Below are 13,956 nucleotides of genomic sequence, written 5' to 3'. Positions count from 1 at the left end.
TCATACATGTGGTGTCCTGATAACCGGCCATGATGTCCTTATTGTGGTCGGGTTATCTTCTCATACATGTAGTGTCCTCCTGATAACCAGCCATGATGTCCTTATTGTGGTCGGGTTATCTTCTCATACATGTAGTGTCCTCCTGATAACCAGCCATGATGTCCTTATTGTGGTCAGGTTATCTTCTCATACATGTAGTGTCCTCCTGATAACCAGCCATGATGTCCTTATTGTGGTCGGGTTATCTTCTCATACATGTGGTGTCCTGATAACCGGCCATGATGTCCTTATTGTGGTCGGGTTATCTTCTCATACATGTAGTGTCCTCCTGATAACCAGCCATGATGTCCTTATTGTGGTCGGGTTATCTTCTCATACATGTAGTGTCCTCCTGATAACCAGCCATGATGTCCTTATTGTGGTCGGGTTATCTTCTCATACATGTAGTGTCCTCCTGATAACCGGCCATGATGTCCTTATTGTGGTCGGGTTATCTTCTCATACATGTGGTGTCCTGATAACCAGCCATGATGTCCTTATTGTGGTCAGGTTATCTTCTCATCATGTAGTGTCCTCCTGATAACCGGCCATGATGTCCTTATTGTGGTCGGGTTATCTTCTCATACATGTAGTGTCCTCCTGATAACCGGCCATGGTGTCCTTATTGTGGTCAGGTTATCTTCTCATACATCTAGTGTCCTCCTGATAACCGGCCATGAGGTCCTTATTGTGGTCGGGTTATCTTCTCATACATGTAGTGTCCCCTCCTGATAACCAGCCATGATGCCCTTATTGTGGTCGGGTTATCTTCTCATACATGTAGTGTCCTCCTGATAACCAGCCATGATGTCCTTATTGTGGTCGGGTTATCTTCTCATACATGTAGTGTCCTCCTGATAACCAGCCATGATGTCCTTATTGTGGTCAGGTTATCTTCTCATACATGTAGTGTCCTCTCCTGATAACTAGCCATGATGTCCTTATTGTGGTCGGGTTATCTTCTTATACATGTAGTGTCCTCCTGATAACCGGCCATGATGTCCTTATTGTGGTCGGGTTATCTTCTCATACATGTAGTGTCCTCCTGATAACCAGCCATGATGTCCTTATTGTGGTCGGGTTATCTTCTCATACATGTAGTGTCCTCCTGATAACCGGCCATGATGTCCTTATTGTGGTCGGGTTATCTTCTCATACATGTAGTGTCCTCCTGATAACCGGCCATGGTGTCCTTATTGTGGTCAGGTTATCTTCTCATACATCTAGTGTCCTCCTGATAACCGGCCATGAGGTCCTTATTGTGGTCGGGTTATCTTCTCATACATGTAGTGTCCCCTCCTGATAACCAGCCATGATGCCCTTATTGTGGTCGGGTTATCTTCTCATACATGTAGTGTCCTCCTGATAACCAGCCATGATGTCCTTATTGTGGTCGGGTTATCTTCTCATACATGTAGTGTCCTCCTGATAACCAGCCATGATGTCCTTATTGTGGTCAGGTTATCTTCTCATACATGTAGTGTCCTCTCCTGATAACTAGCCATGATGTCCTTATTGTGGTCGGGTTATCTTCTTATACATGTAGTGTCCTCCTGATAACCGGCCATGATGCCCTTATTGTGGTCGGGTTATCTTCTCATACATGTAGTGTCCTCCTGATAACCAGCCATGATGTCCTTATTGTGGTCAGGTTATCTTCTCATACATGTAGTGTCCTCTCCTGATAACTAGCCATGATGTCCTTATTGTGGTCGGGTTATCTTCTTATACATGTAGTGTCCTCCTGATAACCGGCCATGATGTCCTTATTGTGGTCGGGTTATCTTCTCATACATGTAGTGTCCTCCTGATAACCAGCCATGATGTCCTTATTGTGGTCGGGTTATCTTCTCATACATGTAGTGTCCTCCTGATAACCGGCCATGATGTCCTTATTGTGGTCGGGTTATCTTCTCATACATGTGGTGTCCTCCTGATAACCAGCCATGATGTCCTTATTGTGGTCAGGTTATCTTCTCATACATGTAGTGTCCTCCTGATAACCAGCCATGATGTCCTTATTGTGGTCGGGTTATCTTCTCATACATGTGGTGTCCTGATAACCGGCCATGATGTCCTTATTGTGGTCGGGTTATCTTCTCATACATGTAGTGTCCTCCTGATAACCAGCCATGATGTCCTTATTGTGGTCGGGTTATCTTCTCATACATGTAGTGTCCTCCTGATAACCAGCCATGATGTCCTTATTGTGGTCAGGTTATCTTCTCATACATGTAGTGTCCTCCTGATAACCAGCCATGATGTCCTTATTGTGGTCGGGTTATCTTCTCATACATGTGGTGTCCTGATAACCGGCCATGATGTCCTTATTGTGGTCGGGTTATCTTCTCATACATGTAGTGTCCTCCTGATAACCAGCCATGATGTCCTTATTGTGGTCGGGTTATCTTCTCATACATGTAGTGTCCTCCTGATAACCAGCCATGATGTCCTTATTGTGGTCGGGTTATCTTCTCATACATGTAGTGTCCTCCTGATAACCGGCCATGATGTCCTTATTGTGGTCGGGTTATCTTCTCATACATGTGGTGTCCTGATAACCAGCCATGATGTCCTTATTGTGGTCAGGTTATCTTCTCATCATGTAGTGTCCTCCTGATAACCGGCCATGATGTCCTTATTGTGGTCGGGTTATCTTCTCATACATGTAGTGTCCTCCTGATAACCGGCCATGGTGTCCTTATTGTGGTCAGGTTATCTTCTCATACATCTAGTGTCCTCCTGATAACCGGCCATGAGGTCCTTATTGTGGTCGGGTTATCTTCTCATACATGTAGTGTCCCCTCCTGATAACCAGCCATGATGCCCTTATTGTGGTCGGGTTATCTTCTCATACATGTAGTGTCCTCCTGATAACCAGCCATGATGTCCTTATTGTGGTCGGGTTATCTTCTCATACATGTAGTGTCCTCCTGATAACCAGCCATGATGTCCTTATTGTGGTCAGGTTATCTTCTCATACATGTAGTGTCCTCTCCTGATAACTAGCCATGATGTCCTTATTGTGGTCGGGTTATCTTCTTATACATGTAGTGTCCTCCTGATAACCGGCCATGATGTCCTTATTGTGGTCGGGTTATCTTCTCATACATGTAGTGTCCTCCTGATAACCAGCCATGATGTCCTTATTGTGGTCGGGTTATCTTCTCATACATGTAGTGTCCTCCTGATAACCGGCCATGATGTCCTTATTGTGGTCGGGTTATCTTCTCATACATGTAGTGTCCTCCTGATAACCGGCCATGGTGTCCTTACTGTGGTCAGGTTATCTTCTCATACATCTAGTGTCCTCCTGATAACCGGCCATGAGGTCCTTATTGTGGTCGGGTTATCTTCTCATACATGTAGTGTCCCCTCCTGATAACCAGCCATGATGCCCTTATTGTGGTCGGGTTATCTTCTCATACATGTAGTGTCCTCCTGATAACCAGCCATGATGTCCTTATTGTGGTCGGGTTATCTTCTCATACATGTAGTGTCCTCCTGATAACCAGCCATGATGTCCTTATTGTGGTCAGGTTATCTTCTCATACATGTAGTGTCCTCTCCTGATAACTAGCCATGATGTCCTTATTGTGGTCGGGTTATCTTCTTATACATGTAGTGTCCTCCTGATAACCGGCCATGATGCCCTTATTGTGGTCGGGTTATCTTCTCATACATGTAGTGTCCTCCTGATAACCAGCCATGATGTCCTTATTGTGGTCAGGTTATCTTCTCATACATGTAGTGTCCTCTCCTGATAACTAGCCATGATGTCCTTATTGTGGTCGGGTTATCTTCTTATACATGTAGTGTCCTCCTGATAACCGGCCATGATGTCCTTATTGTGGTCGGGTTATCTTCTCATACATGTAGTGTCCTCCTGATAACCAGCCATGATGTCCTTATTGTGGTCGGGTTATCTTCTCATACATGTAGTGTCCTCCTGATAACCGGCCATGATGTCCTTATTGTGGTCGGGTTATCTTCTCATACATGTAGTGTCCTCCTGATAACCAGCCATGATGTCCTTATTGTGGTCGGGTTATCTTCTCATACATGTAGTGTCCTCCTGATAACCGGCCATGATGTCCTTATTGTGGTCGGGTTATCTTCTCATACATGTAGTGTCCTCCTGATAACCGGCCATGATGTCCTTATTGTGGTCGGGTTATCTTCTCATACATGTAGTGTCCTCCTGATAACCAGCCATGATGTCCTTATTGTGGTCAGGTTATCTTCTCATACATGTAGTGTCCTCCTGATAACCAGCCATGATGTCCTTATTGTGGTCGGGTTATCTTCTCATACATGTGGTGTTCTCCTGATAACCAGCCATGATGTCCTTATTGTGGTCGGGTTATCTTCTCATACATGTAGTGTCCTCCGATAACCAGCCATGATGTCCTTATTGTGGTCGGGTTATCTTCTCATACATGTAGTGTCCTCCGATAACCAGCCATGATGTCCTTATTGTGGTCGGGTTATCTTCTCATACATGTAGTGTCCTCCGATAACCAGCCATGATGTCCTTATTGTGGTCAGGTTATCTTCTCATACATGTAGTGTCCTCCGATAACCAGCCATGATGTCCTTATTGTGGTCGGGTTATCTTCTCATACATGTAGTGTCCTCCTGATAACCAGCCATGATGTCCTTATTGTGGTCAGGTTATCTTCTCATACATGTAGTGTCCTCCTGATAACCAGCCATGATGTCCTTATTGTGGTCGGGTTATTTTCTCATACCAGTAAGATGATTAGAGAAAATCCATAAAGCTCTGGAAATTTTTTAATGATTTATATCTGCAAAAATCATTAACTTTGATTTGTTTAGAAATGTAAATCTCATGCTAATAGAGAAACCTCTGTAAGATCAGTGGTAATCGCCGACTTATCCCTTTAAGACGTTCTGCACAATTTCTGTGCAGCCGAGAAATAATTACAAGCCGCCATCATCAGCATAAGAATGAAGCCAACATGGACCCAGCTGCAAATCCATACTTTTTGGCCGGAGAGATTGGCACCCAGAGCCGTTTTCATCATTTTGCACATTTGGCAATCATCTGGCTTCGGAATAATAGATGAGGGGATCGCGCTACTGTTTTATTTGTTCTGCCACGCAAACTTCTACGGTATCATTTATGGATATGTTTTTGGAAGAGCCGCATGGAATTGGAGAACAGACAAGAAACCATGTATAATAGATGATGGTTCTTTCATTTATAGGGAAGTGTTTGGATAAAATAAAGATGATCGTGGTCTTCCCTTTGTGCCTTGGTAGGAGCCGTTCAGCGCTGATGTTTTATGCATCAATGGGACTAATAGTCGCTTAGGAGCAGGGAAAGCTGGAGCAGAATCGCAGCCGACACTTATAGGTGGTTATAGAAGGGTCTCTTGGCAATAAACTGATTAGTTTAGAAGCCTGATGGAAAGTGTTCACTTTCCCTGCAGCGCCACCACAGGAGGAATGCTGCATTACACAGTATCCTTTCAAATCAGTGGATTGTCTGAGTAATGGTGGACAGGTCTGGTCCTCCAGAGAGGGAGACACTCTTGCACACCGCTCACCACTCTAACAGTCAAAGTCTACCATTGACTAGAGATGGGTGAACCTTGCGAGATTCAGTTCAGGAATATTCACAAGGTTTGTCTGGATCTTTTGTTTCAAACCAAACTTATACGGATCGAACTGGAAGTGTTATTACAATTCAGTATAGAAGATGGAGGTCCAGAGGTGATGCAAAACATTATCACTCCTCGGCTCCTTCATGGTGTCCAGTGGTCATCTTCCAGGACCCTAAGTGACATCACAGGCCCCACCCAGGCGAGCACTTGGGCCGGTTACGTTGGGCGTGCCAACATCCTAGAGCTTTAATGTAAGGCCCCAGTGGTCGCCTGAGACCCATTATGTCACCCAGGAGGCCAAACGACCACTAAGGGCCACAAGGAAGCTTAGAATAAGTGAAGGACAGTGAGTATCAGTGTTTATTATGTTTCTGCACCTCCCCTGTCCCTCTGCTTATAATACCCTGGGGTCTAAAGAGACTCCAGAGTATAATAGTGACTTGTAGATGGTGAACCCCAAAAGTTTAGACATTTTTGGAATATATGCAATGAACCCAGTTTTTAGTAACTGGTTTGCTCAGCTCTAAAACTTCTATTACATCTTTATTACCTATTTTTAAAAGGGTTTTCCAGGATTGGAAGAAAACCCAGGAGGGATCAGATTGGGGTAAATTGAGAAATAAAGTGATACTCACTTAATCCACATTCCCCATTTGGCCATTGCAAACCCCTGGTCCAACTGGTGATGTCATCGGTCAAGTCCGAAGTTGACTGCGGTCTCACCTGATATGCACCAGTGATGTCACTGCTGAAACTTCACTGACCCCATCAAGTGTCCCCTGAGGCCAGTGAGTGAGTAGCCACAGTAGTCACCTGACCATCTGTACTGTTAGCTGATCCAAATGGAGCTGGGGATGCAACGCCTAGAAGAGCAGGGGTCAGTGCGTTTCACTTTAATTCCCCCCCCCCCCCTTAGCTCCTCCTGGGTTTTCCAGTGATCCAAGAAATTCTAGTATTAACTACATTGTCATGTAGCCAAATCAACAAACTCCTCTCGGTGGTTGAAGAGTTAACCGCCTTGCTGACTGTCTCCAGGTAGTAAATGATCAAAAACAAACTGCAAAGTAGGAAAAGCAAAAAACAAAAACAAAAAACGGGCCACGGATGTGGATTACAAATATTCTTTACATGTACTGTTTACGTAGATAAGGTTTCTGGAGGGTAGAGTGTCACTTTAAATAGTACGACCCCCGAAAAAACACATTAGTGCAAGAGCCAGGTGATAACGGTGAGCAGTTTCTGCCGCTGTCTGTAGAATCGCTCCTCCCGCCAGCAGCTTTCCTGCAGCTCCGTCTTGTGCGGACGTCTGGAGAAAATTGCAGATGAGGATGAGGGTCCTCGAATGTCTCTCAGTATTAATGTTGGCAGATGCCGCCAAAGGGAAGATCAAGAATTGCCTCAGCCGTATGAGTTGGCACAAGGGATAGTCTGACCCGTCACGCCGCCGTACCTAATACATAAGTGTGAAGATGAAAGGATTTGTATGTGTGCATGTATCCCGCTGTACAATGGAGTCAGGAGGAGAAAGACAATCTGATGGCGATAGCGAGTATAGAAGGGAATTCTCCATTGCTTTCTGATAGACCTCATCTTCTGTCTCGCTCTTCACACCTCTACTTAGTGTCAGGGAGGAAAATTCATGTTTATATTGTGAGGCTGAAGACCTGACCTGCTTATACAGCTGCTGGGTATGGCCTGGGGTGTACAGGACAGAAGAGGGGGCCGCTCTGCTACTCTGTATCCAAATAATCTGGCCAAGATACAATGACTTGCTGTTACTCCCGGCATCCAGTATCTGGGGCACCAGGGGCTTTAGCTCCCATCCCAAGTCATGTATCAGGGGGCAGTAAAATCTGTACTCGCCCCCAAATGATAATGTGATGATTATAGTACTGCATATTAGGAAAAGATACCTTATGGGCCCCCTAAGGCTCCTGGGTGCGGACACCATTGAACCCTCTGCCCACTGCCTATGTCTCTTCTTCTATCCCTCACCAGCTATTGTCCATCAGCAATGTGATGATGCCGAGGTCACTAATAAGAGGTAATATGTCCATTGTGCTCCCCTGATTTATTGCCTCCCTAATGCTTAGTTCTCTTTTTTTTTTCAATCCAATCCAATAGGTTACAATCAAAAAATATTACCTAGGACAGTGATGGCGAATCTTTTAGAGACCGAGTGCCCAAACTGCAACCCAGAACCCCCTAATTTATCACAAAGTGCCAACACGGCAATTTAACCTTAATAATGTGCGGATCCACAATTACACACAATTACAGACCTGCAAAATATGGTCATACGAATGGGGCTTTATAGAGCTTTCTGCTCTACAGTGACCCCCACACAGTCCAATCTGCTCCATAGTGGCCCACACACAGTATAATCTGCTGTACAGTGGCCCCCACACAGTATAATCTGCTCCACTGTGATCACCACACAGTCCAATCTGCTTCACAGTGACTCCACACAGTATAATATGCTGCACAGTGGCCCCCACTTAGTACAATCAGCTCCACAGTGAACCCCACACAGTATAATATGCAGCACAGTGTCCCACACACAATACAATCAGCTCCACAGTGGCCCACACACAGCACAATCTGCTCCACAGTGGACCCCACACAGCACAATCTGCTCCACAGTGGCCCCCACACAGCACAATCTGCTACACAGTGGCTCCCACATAGTACAATCTGCTCCACAGTGGCCCCCACACAGCACAATCTGCTACACAGTGGCCCCCACACAGCACAATCTGCTCCACAGTGGCACCCACACAGCACAATCTGCTACACAGTGGCCCCCACACAGCACAATCTGCTACACAGTGGCTCCCACATAGTACAATCTGCTCTCTGCTCCACAGTGGACCCCACACACAGCACAATCTGCTCCACAATGTCCCCCACACAGCACATTCTGCTCCACAGTGGCCCCCACACAGTACAATCAGCTCCACAATGGGACCAAACACAGTACAATCTGCTCCACAGTAGCTCCCACATAGTACAATCTGATCCACAGTGGCCCCTACACAGTACAATCAGCTCCACAGTGGCCCCCACACAGTACAATCCGCTCCACAGTAGCTCCCGCATAGTACAATCTGCTCCACAGTGGCCCCCACACAGCACAATCTGTTCCACAGTGGCCCCCGCACAGCACAATCTGCTCCACAGTAGCTCCCGCATAGTACAATCTGCTTAACAGTGACCCTCACACAGTACAATCAGCTCCACAGTAGCTCCCGCATAGTATAATCTGCACCACAGTGGCCCCCACACAGCACAATCAGCTCCACAGTGGCCCCCACACAGCACAATCAGCTCCACAGTGGCCCCCACACAGTATAATCTTCTCCACAGTGGCTCCCACATAGTACAATCTGCTCCACAGTGGCCCCCACACAATATAATCTGCTGCACAGTGGTCCCCACATAGTACAATATGCTCCACGGTGGCCCATACACAGTACAATCTGTTCCTCAGATCGTTGCCGTAAGAGAGGGCTCTGAGTGCTACCTCTGCAACCTGTGCCATAGGTTCGCCATCGCGGACCTAGAATGTCTGCCTACAAAGATTCCTGATGATATTTTCACTTTCGGTGACACGCATGACTGCAGGGTCAGACTACACACGGCTTGTATGCAGTCTGTTACCATAGCCACCCATAGATCTGCATTGTTTCTCTGAAAACAAAACGGTGGGGATTTTTTTTTGCTAAAAACTATTTGCAGAGTTGCTTCACTTTCTATTCTGGTTGCGATGGGAAGGATGGATATAGGAATCGAAGAGAGTTTAAGATATATTTATTCCCTGGAAAATGACTGCGGTTTGTTAGGAACACTCCATAAAGATTATGTCCTGTGATATTGCCTGTGCCGAGCTGGAGGGGATGGAGCATGGCGCTGCTTTTGCCTCTTTTCCATTTGCAGGTCTCTCGGGGATCTGGAAGTCTCTTCCGTTCTGCGAGTTGATACAATGACACAATTCTACTTTATTATGGAATTGCCATTTTAGCCCTTTCCTATTCTCGTCCATAGAGCTTCACTTCAGAGACCTCTTACTCTCCTATTCATGGCTGCAGCCGTCCCTCCATTTTATTTTGTGCATCTTCTGCTGCGATAGTTTAGTATAATAGACTATTTTATATACCGGGTACATAAAAGACCGCCGAGGCATCTGCAGCAATCTGAACACCTGAGGTGCGACGCGTTTCGGCTCCCGGTGAAATGTGTGCGAAGTTATCACTAACGTTTTCTTTCCCAGTAAATGTATGTCATGAATTAGTCATAGAGGTAAAATGATCTGTTTAGAAGCGGCGCCTTGTCCTCACCTGGTCTCTACAGGATAACATTCCCATCCACGTTCTCAGAATTAAAGGGGTTCTCCACTTTCAGCATATGCTACTTGTTAGAAGTGGTAATAAGCAAATCGCAAAGTGTCTTCTGCTGTGGACCCCAGCGATCAGCTGTCATCTGTAGGGAGTAAACGCTCAATTTCTGCACAGCGCCATCACAGGTGAAACAAGGTATTACACAGTGTCCATTGGAATCCTGTGTAATACAGGACAAGGTCCTCCAGAGCTTTGGAAGCTTTCTCCTCTTTGGTCTAAAGATGAGAACCCTGAACAGAGGAGCCCTGCAATGATCTACTACAGATCCTGGTTCCATCCACTTCCATTTCCCAGATCTCTGCTTGCTATCATTGAATTGGAGCATTCTTGGTTACATACACTAAAAGTTATCCAGTTGACCACTATGAAGACTCATCCGCAGTATACGCCATAAATGTCTGATATAGTGGCAACTAGAAATTCCACTACTGGGGGAAGGGAAATATAGGTGTAGTAAAAGCAATGGGGCTGATTTATAGACGCCAGGTTTGTGGTGTACAAAGCATGAAAAGTCACAAATTTTGTTGCATATGATTGGATGGGGTGGAAATTTATGGCAGCTGAGGTGGGGTTGCCTTGGCCTGTCAAATTGATGCTAAAGCCACTTGCAGAAGACCATATGAAACAGGGGTAGGGAACCTTCGGCTCTGCAGCTGCTGTGAAACTACAACTCCCAACATGCTCCATTCACTTCTATGGGAATTTCAAGAACATCAGAGCAAGAATGCATGCTGGGAGTTGTAGTTTTGCAACAGCTGGACAGCCGAAGGTTCCCTACCCCTGATATGAAAGGCCAGTGTGATATCTGAGTTTTTCCCGGACACTGTCCCATTCATTGCTATGGACCTGTGCATATGACTGTGAATTACACTGTCCCATGTGTGGTCCGATAGCCTGGGCTGCAAAATATGGAATGGGTCCTATTCCTGTCCAATTTGCGGCTGAGCTTCCGCGGCCGGCACATGGGTAACATCCCGGATAAAACTGTTGTTACACCATAAATCTACCCCAGATTGTGACCAGTGCATAACATGCCGAAACTCAGTTCTAAACAAGTTACATGACAGTAAGTCGTCGTGACTTTTTGTGGTGCAACGTTGTCTTGTAGCCTTCACCTTTGGCTAGAACCACACATGGCGAAACCTTCACTAACATAAGTTCAATCTTTTTGCAACGTTTTGTGACCCGGTGTAGCCCTATCCTAAATCTGGTGCCCATCATGCACATCTTAAAGGGCCATGCCATAGTGCTCTGCTATGTAGTTACATTCACCTGTTCTATCCTTTGGCATGTAAACCCGTAATCCACATAAAGGAATCCCCAGCTTCTGATCCGCCTGTACGTGATCTTATGTGAACACATAAAGACGTGCGGCCCTGTCCCTTTATTGGATAATGAGCTGGCGTTCTTGGCATGCCGCTCACTTCTCGGCTCTTATGTCTGCTTTGTTAACAATCTTTCAGTCTTATTTCCCTACTGATATAAGCGTTCTCGGCTGCGTTCTGCTGAGATGGCGGCATATGTCGGCACAGTATGGTTAGTGTGTGTGTGTTACTCCAGAGGAGGAGGCAATTTATAGAATTGTTCTCGCCATAGACGCCTCAGTCCCCCTCACCCATCCGCGCTATATTGTTATGTGACATTGCATATTGCATAATTCACCATTGAAGATACTTCTGTGCAAGGTCAATATCTCTATAAAGACAATCCGTCCACATGAAGCCTCCGTATGTTCTGTAGGTTTATGAGCAATTACTGTATTCAGCCCTATGTGCAGGAAGTAAAAGTTTCAATTACGGTATTGCTGAAATACACTGTGCTGCTGTGACAATCTGCTCCTTACAACACTGATCAGCTACCCCCTCCCCATATCATGAACCTTCCCCTGCAGCCCCATCTTTACAAAAACAATAACCTACTTCCAAGGTATAGGTGCAAGAAATAGATACATGTGTATCCAACGTGAGCTGAATATATAAGCAGCGGCTACAATGTATCAGCTCATAGAGCCTTGTCAAAACTGAATACAAGAGGCTCAAGATCAGGTCAAGACCTTTTCTGTGAATAAGACCACTGCGGTTACACTGCAGGCTGATCCATTGTAACAAACTAGCAGAGATTTGTGATGTGTTGAGCTCACAGAGCATTGTCTAGACTGGATACAACTGTCTCCACTTCTCAGCTGAGAGCAGGACTAGCCATGTCCAGGTCGCTGTCTCTGCCATTCAGATCTTGAACACAGTGAATAATTGAAACATAAAATATATTAGAAAGTTGTAGAATATTTTGTGTATATACAGAGAGCACTTTATATAAACCTTAACCCCTCGTATAAAAGATGGGGACAATTGGGGAAATTTCTCTTTCTACTATTCCAATGTATATAAGGCAATGCATCATTTCTCCTGAGGGGGCGCTACTAACACATGCTGCCTACTGAGGATATCTGCCGGCACAGGGCATACTGGGAGTTGTAGTTTTGCAGCAGCTGTAACATCCTGTAAATTCACCTTCTGTTACTCTCCACCCCATAAGTCACCACATTTATCCCGGGATATATTTAGAACACTTTGTCTGTGAAAGTAACTGAGAAATATGGTGGAAAAATAGAGACAATTCAATTACCGGCAGCCAACATGTTCTGTCCATGCAGATTGATCACAGTCTGGAACACGCCGCACAGTCCCTGCAGACGGTAGCCGGGTACCATGCATTTTTTATAATGGAAACAACTTACAGCAATAAAGGATATGACAGTGAATGGAATTTAAAGGGGAAGTAACATATAAACACTATATGTTTAAAACTATTGATGACCTATTCTAAGGATAGATCATCAGTCTCAAATTGGTAGAGATGTGACACACGACACCCCCATAATTGGCTATACTTAGCTCAATGGAGCAGGAAGCAGACAGCGCTGTTTTCTGTGTAGTGGCTGAACTGGGTCACTGCAGCTTAGGTCCCATGCAAATGAATGGGGGCTGATCTGCAGTACCTGATCTGGCCACTACGCAGAGAACGGAGCTGTCTGCTTCCTGCTCCACTGTCTATGTATCAGCTGATCAGTGGAGGTACCTTAGAATAGGTCATCAATACCTTAATACTAGGTCTTGTGCGCCCCCTCATGGAAGATAAGTGTATCTTGCATCCTGATAATTTGGGAAGAAATCTCTACATAGAGTTTCAATTATTGTTCTCTGTAACACGTGTCCCTCTATGCATCATGGTCTTACTGGCACTGACCTTAACCAACTGGTTTCATGGGACATCTATGAGGTCGTGCGGGAATACTAGGTGGTGATGGTTACCCGATGCCCCCTGATGTCCTTGTTCTCTTTTAGGTCTCCCGGTCTCTGCAGACCTGTGTGTGGATGAGCCCCTGGTGCAGCTTCTATGTAAGGTGCCCTGTAGTCTGGACTGTGTCATCAGTGAATGGTCCGAATGGTCACAGTGCTCCAGGATGTGCTCTAGTAAAAGTGCAGAAGGGAAGCAAAGCCGCAGCAGATCAATCCTGTCCTACCCCGGAGAAGGTGAGTGCCCTCAATACTCCATCTAATGCAGATCCCTGGATACAGAAGTATCATACAGTCTGCTTTATCCAACATCGTAAAAGTAAATAAAAGTCAACAGGTGGATTAAGTTTTGGGGTCCTGACAACTAAGGGTGACAACTCTTCAGCTTGACCAAGATAAAGGGAACTATTGCAGGACTTATCCCCGGGTAACAAGCTATAAACATACTTGAACCATAAGGATTTACAGGATACTCCAGGCTAGACATATTATCTATATCAGATCAGCGGGGTCTGACACCAAGCACCCACATCGATTAGCAGAACGCAGTCAGCTCTGTCCTCAGTGTAGTGGCCAGACCAGGTACTGCAGATT

General features: G+C 45.6%; 1 protein-coding gene across 1 annotated transcript in view; it reads left to right on the top strand.

Annotated features, from left to right (window-relative positions):
* Positions 1–13,956, top strand: part of THSD7B (thrombospondin type 1 domain containing 7B) — a 315,944-nt gene that overhangs the window by 139,513 nt on the left and 162,475 nt on the right. The window contains exon 9 of the mRNA XM_075284543.1: positions 13,411–13,599. Within this exon, the coding sequence (XP_075140644.1) occupies positions 13,411–13,599 (189 nt within the window). The remainder of the gene's footprint in view (positions 1–13,410; positions 13,600–13,956) is intronic.

Source organism: Leptodactylus fuscus, chromosome 8 (assembly GCF_031893055.1).
Source record: "Leptodactylus fuscus isolate aLepFus1 chromosome 8, aLepFus1.hap2, whole genome shotgun sequence".
Lineage (NCBI taxonomy): Eukaryota > Metazoa > Chordata > Amphibia > Anura > Leptodactylidae > Leptodactylus > Leptodactylus fuscus.
Note: the sequence above shows the minus strand (reverse complement) of the source record. Positions and strands in the feature narration are given on the sequence as shown.